The sequence below is a fragment of the Ambystoma mexicanum genome, chromosome 13 (genome assembly GCF_040938575.1).
Source record: "Ambystoma mexicanum isolate Mex_15411 chromosome 13, UKY_AmexF1_1, whole genome shotgun sequence".
Taxonomy (NCBI): domain Eukaryota; kingdom Metazoa; phylum Chordata; class Amphibia; order Caudata; family Ambystomatidae; genus Ambystoma; species Ambystoma mexicanum.
In genome coordinates this window covers 726,645,679-726,662,160 of record NC_090938.1, presented here as the reverse complement: position 1 = coordinate 726,662,160, position 16,482 = coordinate 726,645,679, and the positions used below count along the sequence as shown (strand labels likewise).

The 16,482-nt window shown below is 51.8% G+C and overlaps 1 protein-coding gene across 1 annotated transcript in view; it reads left to right on the top strand.

Annotated features, from left to right (window-relative positions):
• The window catches only part of LOC138521817 (proteasome subunit beta type-7-like), a 173,912-nt gene that overhangs the window by 34,026 nt on the left and 123,404 nt on the right, over positions 1-16,482 (top strand). The window contains exon 2 of the mRNA XM_069634933.1: positions 8,893-8,986. Within this exon, the coding sequence (XP_069491034.1) occupies positions 8,893-8,986 (94 nt within the window). The remainder of the gene's footprint in view (positions 1-8,892; positions 8,987-16,482) is intronic.

Below are 16,482 nucleotides of genomic sequence, written 5' to 3'. Positions count from 1 at the left end.
CCTAACCTGGGAGACCTGGGACAGCTCGGATTCGAGCTAGTCACAGCTCAGCAGAGGCACCTAGTATTGGAGCTACTCATACCTTACTAGGGACAGCTAGCTTCAGATATACTCACATGTGATCTGGGACAGCTAGTATCCGATTTACTCACACCTCACCAAGGACAGTTAATATCAGAGCTACTCGCACCTCACTAGGGGTAGCTAGTATCTACTCACACCTGACCTGGAACAGGCAGTGTGGGAAGTACTCACACCTCACCGGGGGCCGTTTGTATCAGAGCTACTCACACCTCACTTAGGACAGCTAGGATCAGAGCTACTCACACCTCACCAGGGACAGCTAGTATCAGAGCTACTCACACATCACCAGGGACAGCTAGTATCAGAGCTACTCACACCTCACTAGGGACAGCTAGTATCAGAGCTACTCACACCTCACTTGGGACAGCTAGTATCAGAGCTACTCACACCTCACCAGGGACAGCTAGTATCAGAGCTACTCACACCTCACCAGGCACAGTTAGTATCAGAGCTACTCACACCTCACCAGGGACAGATAGTATCAGATCTACTCACACCTCACCAGGGACAGCTAGTATCAGAGCTACTCACACCTCACCAGGGACAGATAGTATCAGATCTACTCACACCTAACCAGGGACAGCTAGTATCAGAGTTACTCATACCTCCTTAGGGACATCTAGTTTCAGAGATACTCTCACCTCACGTGGGGCAGCTAGTATCGGAGCTACTCTCACCTCACCAGGGAGAGCTAGTATCAGAGCTACTCACACCTCACCAGGGACAGCTGGTATCGGAGCTACTCCCACCTCACTCAGGACAGCTAATATCAGAGCTACTCACACCTCACCAGGCACAGCTAGTATCAGAGCTACTCACACATCACCAGGGACAGCTAGTATCAGAGCTACTCACACCTCACCAGGGACAGCTAGTATCAGAGCTACTCACACCTCACTTGGGACAGCTAGTATCAGAGCTACTCACACCTCACCAGGGACAGCTAGTATCAGAGCTACTCACACCTCACCAGGCACAGTTAGTATCAAAGCTACTCACACCTCACCAGGGACAGCTAGTATCAGAGCTACTCACACCTCACCAGGGACAGATAGTATCAGATCTACTCACACCTAACCAGGGACAGCTAGTATCAGAGTTACTCACACCTCCTTAGGGACATCTAGTATCAGAGCTACTCTCACCTCACGTGGGGCAGCTAGTATCGGAGATACTCTCACCTCACCAGGGACAGCTAGTATCAGAGCTACTCACACCTCACCAGGGACAGCTAGTATCGGAGCTACTCCCACCTCACTCAAGACAGCTAATATCAGAGCTACTCACACCTCACTCAGGACTGCTAGTATCAGAGTTACTCACACCTCACCAGGGACAGCTAGTATCAGAGCTACTCACACCTCTCCAGGGAAAGCTATTATCAGAGCTAGTCACACCTCACTCAGGACAGCTAGTTTCAAAGCAACTCTCACCTCTCCAGGGGCAGCTAGTATCAAAGCTACTCACACCTCACCAGGGACAGCTAGTATCAGAGCTACTCACACCTCACCCGGAACAGCTAGTATCAGAAATACTCACACCTCACCAGGGACAGCTAGTATCAGAGCTAGTCACACCTCACTCAGGACAGCTAGTATCAGAGCAACTCACACCTCACCAGGGACAGCTAGTATCAGAGCTACTCACACCTCACTAGGGACAGCTAGTATCAGAGCTACTCACACTTCAACCGGAACAGCTAGTATCAGAGATACTCACACCTCACCAGGGACAGCTAGTATCAGAGCTACTCACATCTCACCAGGGACAGCTAGTATCAGAGCTACTCACACCTCACTCAGGGCAGCTAGTATCAGAGCTACTCACACCTCACCAGGGACAGCTGGTATCAGAGCTACTCACACCTCACTTGGGGCAGGTAGTATCAGAGCTACTCACACCTCACTCGAGACAGCTAGTATCAGAGCTACTCACACCTCACCAGGGACAGCTAGTATCAGAGCTACTCACACCTCACCAGGGACAGCTAGTATCAGAGCTACTCACACCTCACCAGGGACAGATAGTATCAGAGCTACTCACACCTCACCAGGGACAGCTAGTATCAGAGCTAGTCACACCTCACCAGGGACAGCTAGTACTGGAGCTACTCGCACCTCACTAGGGACAGCTAGTATCAGAGCTAGTCACATTTCACCAGCGACAGCTAGTATTGGAGCAGCTCACACCTCGCCAGGGACAGCTAGTACTGGAGCTGCTCGCACCTCTCCAGGGACAGCTAGTATTGGAGCTGCTTGCACCTCTCCGGGGACAGCTAGTATTGGAACTACTCACATCTCATCTGGGACAGCTAGTAACAAAGCTATGCAGACCTCAACAGGGACACCTAGTATCAGAGCTACTTGCACCTAACCTTGGATGCCTAGTATGGGAACTACTCCCAGCTGACCTGGGACAGCTCGGATTGGAGCTAGTCACTGCTCAGCAGAGGCACCTAGTATTGGAGCTACTCATACCTTACTAGGGACAGCTAGCTTCAGATATACTCACACGTGAGCTGGGACAGCTAGTATCCGATTTACTCACACCTCACCAGGGACAGTTAATATCAGAGCTACTTGCACCTCACTAGGGGTTGCTAGTATCTACTCACACCTGACCTGGAACAGGCAGTGTGGGAACTACTCACACCTCACCGGGGGCCATTTGTATCAGAGCTACTCACACCTCACTTGGGCCAGCTAGGATCAGAGCTACACACAGCTCACCAGGGACAGCTAGAATCAGAGCTAGTCACACCTCACCAGGGATAGCTAGTACTGGAGCTACTTGCACCTAACCTGGGAGACCTGGGTCAGCTAGGATTGGAGCTAGTCACAGCTCAGCAGAGGCACCTAGTATTGGAGCTACTCATACCTTACTAGGGACAGCTAGCTTTAGATATACTCACACGTGATCTGGGACAGCTAGTATCCGATTTACTCACACCTCACCAGGGACAGTTAATATCAGAGCTACTTGCACATCACTATGGGTAGCTAGTATCTACTCACACCTGACCTGGAACAGGCAGTGTGGGAACTACTCACACCTCACCGGGGGCTGTTTGTATCAAAGCTACTCACACCTCACTTGGGACACCTAGTATCAGAGCTACTTGCACCTAACCTGGGAGAACTGGGACAGCTAGAATCAGAGCTACTCACACCTCACCAGGGACAGCTAGTATCAGAGCTACTCACACATCACCAGGGACAGCTAGTATCAGAGCTACTCATACCTCACCAGGGACAGCTAGTATCAGAGCTACTCACACCTCACCAGGGACAGCTAGTATCAGAGCTACTCACACCTCACCAGGGACAGCTAGTCACACCTCACCACGGACAGCTAGTATCAGAGCTAGTCGCACCTCACCAGGGACAGCTAGTATCAGAGCAACTCACATCACACCAGGCACAGATAGTATCAGAGCTACTCACACCTCACCAGGGACAGCTAGTATCAGAGCTAGTCACACCTCACCAGGGACAGCTAGTACTGGAGCTGCTCGCACCTCATCAGGCACAGCTAGTATCAGAGCTACTCACACCTCACCAGGGACAGATAGTATCAGAGCTATTCACACCTCACCAGGGACAGCTAGTATCAGAGCTAGTCACACCTCACCACGGACAGCTTGTACTGGAGCTGCTTGCACCTCACCAGGGACAGCTAGTATCAGAGCTACTCACACCTCACCAGGGACAGATAGTATCAGAGCTACTCACACCTCACCAGGGACAGCTAGTATCAGAGCTACTCACACCTCACCAGGGACAGCTAGTATCAGAGCTACTCACACCTCACCAGGGACAGCTAGTATCAGAGCTACTCACACCTCAACAGGGACAGCTAGTATCAGAGCTACTCACACCTCACCAGGGACAGCTAGTCACACCTCACCACGGACAGCTAGTATCAGAGCTAGTCGCACCTCACCAGGGACAGCTAGTATCAGAGCAACTCACATCACACCAGGCACAGATAGTATCAGAGCTACTCACACCTCACCAGGGACAGCTAGTATCAGAGCTAGTCACACCTCACCAGGGACAGCTAGTACTGGAGCTGCTCGCACCTCACCAGGCACAGCTAGTATCAGAGCTACTCACACCTCACCAGGGACAGATAGTATCAGAGCTACTCACACCTCACCAGGGACAGCTAGTATCAGAGCTAGTCACACCTCACCAGGGACAGCTTGTACTGGAGCTGCTTGCACCTCACCAGGGACAGCTAGTATCAGAGCTACTCACACCTCACCAGGGACAGATAGTATCAGAGCTACTCACACCTCACCAGGGACAGCTAGTATCAGAGCTACTCACACCTCACCAGGGACAGCTAGCATCAGAGCTACTCACACATCTCCAGGGACATCTAGTATCAGAGCTACTCACACCTCACCAGGGACAGCTAGCATCAGAGCTACTCACACCTCACCAGGGACAGCTAGTATCAGAGCTACTCACAAATCACCAGGGACAGCTAGTACTGGAGCTGCTCGCACCTCACCAGGGACAGCTAGTATCAGAGCTACTCACACAACTGACCTTGGACAGTTTGGGAGCACTTATATGTTGTCATGGGAACCCTGAATGTTAGGTGTGTATAGGAAACTGGGGCTGGTAAGAAAGACAAGGGGCTCTTTGATGAGGGGTTTGGTGGGGAGGAGGCGAGTCATTGGCAGAGGCATATCCAGGATTGTCTAACAAGTGGGGCCTGAAGCTAATGTAGTTGGGCCCACCGCAGTGACATTAACATCTGTAAATGCCCACACAGCGCTGCAGAGTGGGCAGCAGAGGAATGAAGGACTGGTTGGCAAGCGAGAACAGTCTATGGGACGGCAAGGAAAAGGACACGACAGGGTTGAAAGTGCCAGGGTATATTTGTCAGAGGAGGGGCAAGACCGGGGAGGGCAGCAGAGTGGCAGTTTGTGGGCAGGGAAAGGGCAGGGTGGTGATCCTCCGGATTAAACCGGTTGCTGAATGAAAGTGAAAGCATTTAAAAGCGGGAATGAGCTGGCAACAAGCCTTCTGGTCCGGCTGGCTGTGGAGTGAAAGGGGAGGGAGTGGCTGGCACGAAAATGACTCATATGTGCCAGGCTATTATGCAAGTCTACGCAAAAAGGACGAGCATACTCGTCCTTGCCACTTAAGGGGTTAATACCACGATTCCACCCATCAACGACCCTGGCTGTGTGGTTCTGGCATGCAATAAGCCAGCACAGTGAGCTAATGCGCCTTTGGTAGAAATCTGTGTGCAACTCCGCCTCTTGCTGCATATGCCTGCAAGCAGTATCATCAATAGCGGCTGAGGATTTTTTTTGTTGGAGGATTTAAATCTTACACGGAAACAGCGAGCAACTGAGCGTAGCGAGGGATTCCAAACCAATCGGGTTTCGGAGGGGTTCTCCCTCCCCTCCCCTAGGACATTTAGCAAATAATAGGTTAATCTTGCGCATTTTATAGCATACTTTCTGCAAAATTGGGTCAAAAGCCACACAGTTCACATTTGGTTTTGTAAGGTAACACATGAAAAATTCAATAGATGCAAGTCAGCAACATGTTCATGCTGGCTGTGCCCATTCATGTCCATGCTGGCTGCACCAATGCATGCGAGTATTACCGTATATGAACATGCACCTGCTGGCTTTGCCAGTAAAAACATGTCATGCCGCAGTTATTATTATTATTAGTGTATGTACTGAGCACGGCTCCAGCGTGGGAAGCAATGGAGCACTTTACAAGCCTAGGGGGAAGAACATGGAGAGGGGAGCAGAGAAAGAAGGGAGTGGGGTTCTTACAACAGGGAAGGGAGAGGGCGGGCAATTTGGCAGCAAAGCATCTACAAGCTACTATGGTAAACAACATGAGGGGCGCTGATCACCCAGTCTCAGATGGGGTGGAGAGTTGAGGGTGTTTAGACCTAGGTGTTAGGAAGGAGCCATTCCTTGAAGAGGAGGGCCTGTGGTCCTTCCTGAACTGTGGAAGTGAGGGGGCGGGTCTGATATTGATGGGGAGGAGGTTCCAGAGTCTTGGGGAATAGAGAGAGAAGGCATGTGTTCTGGTTCTGTCTTCATGCACTGGTGGAGCTCACGTCTGCACATGCCCTTACTTCTGGTGGATTGTAGGCCTCCAGAGATGCTGAGTTTCTCAATGGGGTAGATTGGGGACTTCAGGGTGATGCAGCACAGTTTGAAGATGATACAGGCTTGTAGCGGTAGCCAGTACAGTTTGATGAGGGTTGGGTGATGTGGTCGAATTTGCAGAGTCCTTTGATGAGTCATGCTGCAGCATGCAGGGCACATCTCAAGGGATGGCAGGGCAGTCACCAGAAGGCCTTCCAAAAGGGTAGTGCCACATCCATATGGGAGAGGATCAAGGTTTAGACAGCAGATTTGAAGATGTTTTCTGGGATGAAGGGCTTGATTTTCAGCAGTAGAGAAAGGTGGCACCAAGCTGTTTGTGTTTTCCTTACTATGTGCTGTTTGAAGGAGCGATGCCTGTCGATGTCGAAACTTGGAACAGGTGGCCAGCTGGGGTTTGATGGCCTCGAGGTGCATAGCACATAGCCAGGTCTGGATGTCAGGGTGTTCGGTGTTGTTGGTCAGCAGTAGGAATTCATGGAGGGGCTGAACTTCAGGTAAGCACTGGGCATCCAGGACTGGATCAATGTGAGCCTGTGGACGTCTTCAATGGGGGATACCTTGAGGTAGATCTGCGTGCCGTCTGCGTATTGGTGGATGTGATTCTTGTGTGGAGCAAGGAGGGTTCCAAGCAGTGCCGTGTAAAGATAGAAGATAACAGGGGAGAGAAAGGATCCTTGCAGGACTCCACAGGTGATGGGTAGAGTTGGTGATCTGGAGAAATCCATTTGATTTGAAAACGCTGAGGATGGTCTCGCTGATCCCCATGTAGCAATGTAGATTCACATTCACATAATTCATAACTTTTTCACCTGCGTACCCATGGCAGATACCCTCTCATTCACATGCACACAACACACAGCTTTCATTCATACGCACACCCAAACAACATACACTTATTCCTACACACACAGCCATGCACACATTCACATACACATTTTTTTTCTTACCTGCAGCCCCGTTCCAGAATCCACTCTGCCACCATTGGCAGGACAGAATACCACGAGGGCTCTCCAACTCCCAAGCAAGTTGAACATGAACCAGGAGGTAGGGAGAGCTTCCTGGTGCCTACACATGCACAGAGAAGCCAGGGCGCTCTCTGGACTATGCACCAGGTGCTATGAATGGGTAGATGCAGGAGCACCCGCTCCACACATTCAGTGCTACAGAACCCCAGGCTGCATCCCCAATGGGCCATGCAAGGCTGGGGAAGAAAAATGCCTCTGGTCTTCCATGGCCCATTGGACTTGCACTCTGGGGTACATGAACAGTCAAAGGAAAATCACGTTTCCCCTTGACAGTTCAAGCCAGCCCAGTAGTGCGCCCAGGAGCGCTGCCTCAGCTACTTGATGCAGCTGAGCGAGTGCTTAGTGTTTTCACTGAGCTGGCTTGGCAGCTCGTCCAACTGTGTCGACGGCTTTGGAGCTGCAGGAAATGATAATATTGGTTTTACCATGTAAATACGTATCACTAGCAGGTTGTTCTTTGTTTGTTGCAGCTACCCCAACCTCCGTATTGCATCTCACGATGACGCGAGCACAGTTTCAGCTCTCAAACTACATCTCGCTGTGAGTGAGTGTGGGCCCATGTGTCTCTAGTACTGGTAAAGATGAGCTTGTTGCCCATATGTTGGGCCCAATGGGCCTCTAGGGAGAGCTCTGCTTGGTGTCTGTATGTGCAGGCTCATGTGGCTGTAGTACTGGGAGAGCTCAGCTTGGTGTCTGTTTGTGCATGGCCCATGAGGCTGTGGCAATGGGAGTGCTCAACTTGGTGTCTGTATGTGTGGGGCCAGTGCAGTTGTATTACTGGGAGTGCTCAGCTTGATGTCTGTATGTGTGGGGCCCATGAGGCTGTAGCAATGGGAGAGCTCAGCTTGGTGTCTGTATGTGCTGTACCCATGAGGCTGTAGCAATGGGAGAGCTCAACTTGGTGTCTGTATGTGCTGTACCCATGAGGTTTTAGCAATAGGAGAGCTCAGCTTGGTATCTGTATGTGTGGGGCACATGAGACTGTACTAATAGGAGTGCTCAGCTTGATGTCTGTATGTGTGGGGCCCATGTGGCTGTAGCAATGGGAGAGCTCAGCTTGGTGTCTGCATGTGCTGTACCCATGAGGCTGTAACAATGGGAGAGCTCGGCTTGGTGTCTGTATGTGTGGGGCCCATGCCACTGTAGTACTGGGAGAAATTAGCTTGGTGTCCATATGTGCAGGACCCAAGAGACTGCAGCAATGGGAGAGTTCAGCTTGGTGCCCATATGCGCGGATCCCATGCAGCTTTAGTAATGGGAGAGCTCAGCTTGATATGATATGACATGATTTGGTATTTATAACATGCCTGTACACAAGTGTTTCTGTGAGTGTGGCCCCCTTCGGCTACAAGACATGGGTGGACTCAGCTTTGTGGTACTGAGCATGGGTTCATGAGGCTGTGGTGCTGAAGAGAGTTTGGCTTGGTCGAGGTGAGTGTGGGGATCAAGAGGCATCAGTACTGAGAGAACGCATTTCAGTGTGACAGTGGACTCCCTTTGGCTGTAGTACTGGAAAGTATAGCTTGGTGCCCAGAGGCACTTGAGGTCTCATTCTCTGGTCGTTGAGTGTGGAGTAAGTGGTGTCAGAAGTGGGATTCATGACCTTAATGTTTCTAATCCCCATGGCAGGAATGAAAAACTGGAGAAACATCTCTTGGAGACTGGCATGAAAGCCCCCAAACCCAGAAAAACGGGGACCACCATCGCCGGACTCATTTTTAAGGTAATGCCGATCTCATTGAGCCTGATTGTCCTCGTGGGCCAGTGAGACATTTCTATACAAGCTAGCATGCGCTTAGAGTTTAATACCAAATTCTGCTGGAAATGAGATTTTTTATATGTTTTGTGCGATGCCTAGCATGCATTGTGTGATGTTTGTGGTTGCGCTACGCTGTTTATGGCTGTCTGAAGCCATACTATGTTATTGTAACTTTTTCCATGGCATGCAATGTCATGCTATGCTTTGCTGTAGAGTGCTCTGTTATGCTATGCAACGCTATCTTAAGTGGTCCAATTCTACTATCCTTTACTATGCAATGCTGTGGTATGCTATTAAACTCCATCTTAAGTTGTGCGGTTCTACTATCCTTTGCTATGCAATGCTGTGTTATGCTATGCAATGCTATGTTTAGTTGGGCGGTTCTACTTTCCTTTACTATGCAATGCTGTGTAATGCTATGTAACACTATCGTAAGTTGTGTAGTTCTACTATCCTTTGCGACGGAGGTTAGATTAAAATTGCCTTTCACTGCAAAGAGCTGCCTTAAGGGCTCAGGGCTTTTGCCATGCACATTAATGTTTTGGACAAGCCGGTGCCTGCCCGCTTGTTTGCAGACTCCGATGCTCTCAAGCGTCTCAAGCGCTGGCTTGGGCTGAGAGTGTAAATGTGAGTGGCGTTGGGTTAGACTTATTGTTATGATCAGGCTTGGACTGGCCTCTGGTGCAATAGAGCAAGGCCCCAACTGCAGACCCACCCATGCTAGAGTGGGTGATTTTTTGGCCAAAGTACGCCATTTTGGATAACTTGTTTCACTGTGCAGCTAAAAGATGTGACCAGTGTAACTGAAAACATGTTCTTTAAAATGCACAATAAGCAACACATTTAACAAAAAAACTCCCCTTTGGAAACTACTGAAGCAGTCTGTCACAAAAGGAAGGAATTGCCACCTGCAACTGAGGGCACTTTTCCACTGAGGCCCACATATTATAGCATCAGTGGCACTTTTTGCCCCTTGCCCGCTCTCGAGTCTCATCACACTACCGTCCAATATTCTCAATGGGGCGCATTGATTCTTCTGACCACAGACTTGGACACGTGCCAGATTGGGCCAGACCCCTAGCCTGGAGTGGGCGGGATGGAAAGGTTTGGCCTTCTTGCCCCTATGTAAATAGAACAGCTCTCAATGATAACGCCCTAAACTTGCAATTTCTTTATGTGGATAGTTTAGACCACCTGACTCCTCCCACTGCAAAGGTCGAGGTGGTAGCATACATGCCAACATCCTATGTATGCCCCTTGGTGAGTGCCTGCCTCCTCTTGGCTGCCTCCACCTTCCTTCCGGCTACCCATACCTGCCTACACTTAAAAATCAAAAAACCCAGAGAATTACACCCCGCCCATATTCACTCAAGAGTCCGCCCAATTACACAAGGCTCCGCCCACATGTAAAAAAGATAAACTATATTGAATGTGTGATCGGCTACACACACACACACACACACACGCACACACGCACGCACGCACACACGCACGCGCACACACGCACACACACGTGCGCGCGCGCTAAACAGGCCATCCCAGTGAGCTGAGGCTTGATAGAGAAATGGGCCATTCCCATACATAATGCCTGCAATGCCGCTGACGACGGGAAAGACCTGAATAAAATGGAGGAGGCAGCATGTTAACCGCTGCAGAGTCCTCAAAACAACTTGTTCCCCTCCCCTGGGAAAGGGGAGGGTGCAGGGGGGGAACGGTGCCAAAACACCCGAAGCCCGCAAAGGGCAAAATAAAGGACAGGGGCGGGGTGAGCCTCTTTGTAATCAGCAGGGTCCGACTGCAGAGACATCTCGCTCCTGCAGTCGGATCCTGCTGACTCGCCGTGCCGAAGGAAGGATTTTGTTTTGCAGCAGGTGTCTTGGTTTTCGATCCTTTTGCAAAACGGAGCAACGAAGGTGGGGCAGGAGCCCAGGCGGTGCGGTGGAGCAACAAGGTCGGGAGGAGCCCAGGACCGGGAAATCGTGAAGACTCGTCTCGAGCAGACCCGGCAGGAGCCCAGGAGCAGACCCGGCAGGACCCCAGGAGCAGCGAGGCAGCGCGAGCAGCCGGTGCACAGAGGGAGGAGCCTGGGAGCGGGTAAGCAGAAACCCCGTACCGAGACGACCCAACAAGGGGGCGCGGCACAAGCGGCCAGCGCAGACGGAGCAGCGAGTGCGGGAGAAGCCGAGGCAGCGGCGCCGGCAAAGGGGTCCGCAGCAGGACACATCGCAGGCGTGGACCCAGGGAGCCCCGCTGAAGCAGGAAAAGAAGGGCCGGCAGGAAGGGAGGAGCTGTGGGGCGCAAAGAGAGGAGGCACACAGCGGCTACCTACCAAGGCTGCTCACAAGTGAACGAAGGACCTACAGGAGGCACAGGAGCCTATGATGAACAGAACCAGGAGCGGGGGCATCGCTCAGAGATCTGCTGCGCAGTGCCTGTACACGCAGAGCACGGAGAAACAATTTTGATCGCTCCGCGCCCGAGTGACATAACAGGGGAAAACCCACGGCAGCCCGGGGGGTGGCTAACGTGGTGCGAAACAGGTGTGGGGGCTGGCGTGGTGGGAGTTCAGAACACAGCGCAGCTTCCAGTGGCAGGCCCGAGCAGCTTTGGACCAGGGGGGGCTTGGGGACAGGCAAACCAGTATGGGAGACCAATGCCAGGGTTCTCTCCAATGCGGGCAACAGTGAATTCTTTGTTATGGCATATCCCACGGGCGGTCAAAGAGAGGTTGTGGAGGAAAGAATTTATAGAAATCTTCGACTTATTGGGGATTGTGCCCAGGGGAGGAGGGCTGAAAGAACTGTCCGAGAAGGAAAAGGAAAAGAGGGACAGGGAGAGCACCAAGGTGGAGCACTCCATTAACATTTGGCTCAAGGCTTATAGGATGTACATGTCAGTGATGTTGGAAAGGTATCCACAGGATGCGCTAGCGATGATAGCGTATGAGCAGTATGTGCATGACTTATATCAGAAATATGGCGGCGATGGGTGGTTGGACTATGACCGGGGTTTCAGGCTGTAGATGCAAATATGGCCAGCAATGTCGTGGGACGAGTTGGATGTCGGGGGATACATCGACAAAGTGGTACCTTCCAGGGAGCCAGAGGACAAGCCACAAGGGGAGAGGTGCTGGGCAGGGAAGGGCAGAGGGGGGTACACGCAGCGGGGGAGGGGGTCCTTTCGCAGGCCCTCCTCCTGGGTGGATCGGGCAGCACCCACCAGGGGGAGCAAGAGAACTGCTGGAGGTTTGCAGAGGGGTACTGTTCATATGGTGAAGCATGCAGGAACAAGCACAAAAAGGGAGGCAGCGCCGGTGCTCGCAGATCCACCCCAGGCGAGGCCAAACACAAAGACAGTAGCAAACCAAAAGAGAAAGCAAATAGTGATTGATGTTCCGGCAAAGCTATGCAATGAGGGGGAAACTGTAAATGACAAAATTGTGACGAAATGGAACTTACCCACGCCCGTTAACCTCCTTGCCATGACTCCTTTTCTGAATATAAATAAGGTTGATGCAAAGTTGTTGAGGCAAGGGTTCAGGTGGGGTTTTCAGATCCCTGGGGCAGGTAGCCAGGGGGGAAAGAGGCGGCCAACCTACGGTCACCATTGGAGAAACCAGAGGTGGTGCAGAGGAAGGTGGAAAAGGAAGTGAGTCTAGGAAGAGTGGCAGGCCCATTCCCTGCGCCACCCATGGACAACTTGGTGGTATCTCCACTAGGGTTGGTACCAAAGAAGGAAGAGGGCCAGTTCCGCCTGATCCACCACCTTTCCTTCCCCGAGGGTCAGTCAGTGAATGATGGCATTCCAGAGGAGTGGTGCAGGGTGCAGTACCCCTCACTGGAGGATGCAGTGCAAATGGTGAAAGCGGCTGGGGAGGGGGCTCTGTTGGGGAAAGCAGACATAGATTCGGCATTTCGATTGTTACCAATCCACAAAGACAGTCACCATTTGCTGGGTTTCAAGGTGGGCAACGATTACTATTACGACAGGTGTCTGCCAAGGGGCTGCGCTATCTCATGCACTTATTTTGAGGCGTTCAGCACCTTCTTGGAATTTACAGTGAGGCAAAAAACGAAGGAGGGGGGAGTTGTGCATTGCCTGGATGATTTCCTCTTCATTGGTAGAAAGGGGACGGCGGAATGCAGGGCCTTGATGGAGGAGTTTCAGGGGATGATGGGACATTTGGGGGTGCCTTTGGTGTCAGGGAAGACCATGGGTCCAGCCACTACATTGATATACCTGGGGATTGAGATAGATTCAATAAAGGGCGAGTGTAGGCTCCCACAGGACAAGGTACAGAAACTACAGGTCATGATATGAGGCCTGTTGGGAAAAAACAAAACAACCCTGCAGGAGTTGCAGTCGCTGGCGGTAAACCTCAATTTTGCGGGCAGAGTAATACCATTGGGCAGGGCGTTTGCCAGAAGTGTGGAGCTGAAAACAGTAGGTTTGCAACACCCCTCTCAGCTCGTTCGGTTGGGAACGGAGGTGAAGAAGGATCTCAGGATGTGGCACACCTTCCTAACAGAGTCCAATGGGGTGGCGATCTGGAGGGCGGACTGGGCGAGCAGCAGTGGCTCGAACATTTTACCGATTCCTCTGGGTCCCTGGGTTTTGGTGCAATCCTGGGGGACAGGTGGTGTGGCAAGGCATGGCCACTGGAATGGCACAGGGAAGGTGTCACAAATACATTACGCTGTTGGAGCTATTCCCCATAGTAGTGGCATTCAAGTTGTGGGGGGAACTCCTACAGAACAAAAAAGTTGCCTTGTGGTCGGATAATTTGGTAGTGGTCCAGATTATCAGCACAGGGTCATCTAGCAATCTTAGGGTGCTAAGGCTACTCAGGGAACTCACCAAAAGTATGTTAAGTTTGAACACTTAAGTCAGGGAACGGCACATTCCCGGTATAAAAAATACGGCCGCTGATTCTCTGTCTCGTTTACAGTGAGACAGGTTCCGGGAAAGCTGCCCCAAAGCAAGGAAGGAAATGGCCCCGTTCGAGGATCAGTGGTGGGGGATGATTGAGGTGATCTGAGCTCCTTGGTAGAGACAGCACTGGTGCCAGGTACAGCTAAGAGGTACAGGGCGTGCTGGGAACGTTTTACGCAATTCCGAGAAGAGGTGCTGCCAGGCGATCAGGGGGAGAACCCGGTACGGGCCTTTGTGGGCTGGTGCTGGAAGACGGGGAAGACCCGGGCATGGGTGTTGTACCACTTGGCGGCCATAGCGCATTACGCCAAGCTTAAGGGGGAGAAGGACCCCACCAAGGAACACTACGTCACGCTGGCCATGAGAGGCTGGGCAAAGCAAACTGTCCCAAAACCAGATGAGAGGCGGCCAATTGATATTTTAAAACTACATGGGTTAATTAAATGTCTGGACGCTGTGTGTAACGGCGAGGCTGAGAGGGTACTGTTCACAGCTGCCTTTACGGTGGCATTCTTTGGGGCTCTCAGGGTCAGCGAGCTGGTGCCAGAGAATAAAGATGGCAAAGGGAGCGGGTTTTTACGGTTGAGGGACGTTCAGGTGAGCAGCTCCCAGGTGGTCATCTATGTGAGAAGGTCAAAGACTGATCAGAAAGGGAAAGGGGCGGCATTAACACTGCAGGCCATCCAAACAAGGAGAGTATGCCCAGTGGCGGCGGTGGCCAATTTCCTCCAGCAGCGGCAGCCGTCAGAGGCAGATGCACCATGGCTCTTGCACAGGGACGGGTCCGCACTAAGCCGCTTCCAGTTTAAGAAAGTGATGGGCCAGGGCCTGGCAAAGATAGGGTTGACAGAAGGCCGGTTTGGGACACACTCATTTCGAATAGGGGCCGCCACCTCCGCGGCAGCCAGGGGCTTGGGGGCAGAAGACATCATGAGGCTGGGGAGATGGTCTTCTGGGTGCTACAAAAGATATATCAGGCCGGAAAAGATGTGAGTTAACCATGCCGTTCCCTCCACTTGTCATTTCCCAGCAGTGCAAGGAAGGAGGAAGCGCACTGTGTGGGTAGTGGGGCACTAGTTCATCTCAAGGGCCAAGGCGAGCTGGACTCGGCAGCAGGAGGAGCTGACAGCCGGCGAGTTCAGGATTGAGTGGCACGGGGTGCCGGGGATGAAGTGGGCTCAGCTAAAGCGGCTGTTGCAGAAATTGCTGGGTAGTGTTACGCTCACCTGGCTCCCACAGAGGCTTCGATCTGAACTGGACAGCTGCGTCTCCACCAATGTGACACGTAGGGCCGAGATGATGGACTGGACCGGCCCACCTAGCTTCGTTTGCTTGGCCTGTAGGAATATTCTTCTGTAAATGGAGAAAGGGAATTAACCACCCGTGGGGTTGAGTGTAAATCCACCCACCCCCTGCTTTTCTCCCCACAGATCACCTTTGATGTCCCCTCTTATAGTCTCACCTGATGGTTTGAAAAGAGCAGCTTTCCATCCTGCATTGAGCGCAGGGGCGCGTTGATAACCAGTTGCTTCACTGGCTCGAAGGAATTGGTGAGTTCCAGAACAATATTGACTCCGAAAAGTATGTAGTTCGTAAGAGTTCACATGTCTGACTTTCCGATTCCTTGCAGTTTGCAGCTTGACCCCATCGAAGAGTTCCTCATGGTAGCTGATGAAGTTCAGGTAAGGATTTGGCTTATCCTACACAGTTCAATAAAATAAGGCCAGAATGTAACCTGTGGCTTGCTCCGTTATTCAGGTGTGGAGAGAAAATATGAAGTTCGGTGGATAATGCCTCCGGCGGTAAAATTAGGTAAGTCTATTGTGGTAAGAAGAGTTCCCCTTGTGTGTCCCTTCGTCTCACCTTGTTGTCCTTTTGTTCCCTTTAGGGGCCTGGGTACGGCGAGGATGCAATGGAGACTGCGCCGACCCGTGAAGAGGAATAGTACCCCCGACAGTAAACAGGTAAGTCTATGGGGGTAGTTACTATTGCCTCTGTTTATTCCCTTGGGTCACCTTTGCTGTTCTTGTGTTCCCCTTAGGTGCCAGAGTGTGGCGGGAACGTGTAGAAGGATGCAGTGGATCGTGAGGATGCTGTGAAGGCCGGTGAGTTCAGCGCGGCGCTGCAGCAGGTGAGGCGGCGCGCGTAAAATGCTTCTTTCTTCCAGCTCGAAGGCGCGGTGGATCCGGAATTCAGGTAAGGATCGAAGGTTTTGCTCTTATTCTAACCTCTTCTCCTTCTGTTCCTCCCTTTTTCTAGGAGCTGCAGACTCGAGGCGGGCGTGGCAGAAGACTGGATGCAGGCTTGCAGACATGGTGAGCGTTACGCTGCTGGATGCAGAATAACACGAAGCATGTGCTGCTCTTCGGGCATGGTTTAAATAGCCTCCAAAGTAGTCCCAGGTAAGTATTCCTCCCCTCCCCAGCCCCACCCCAGTAAAAAATAGTCCCTAGGTAAAATAGTCCCTTCCAAGCCTCATTTGGCTTGGAGCTCTGCAGCATGGTCTGCATCAGGTAAGCTTGCAGCAT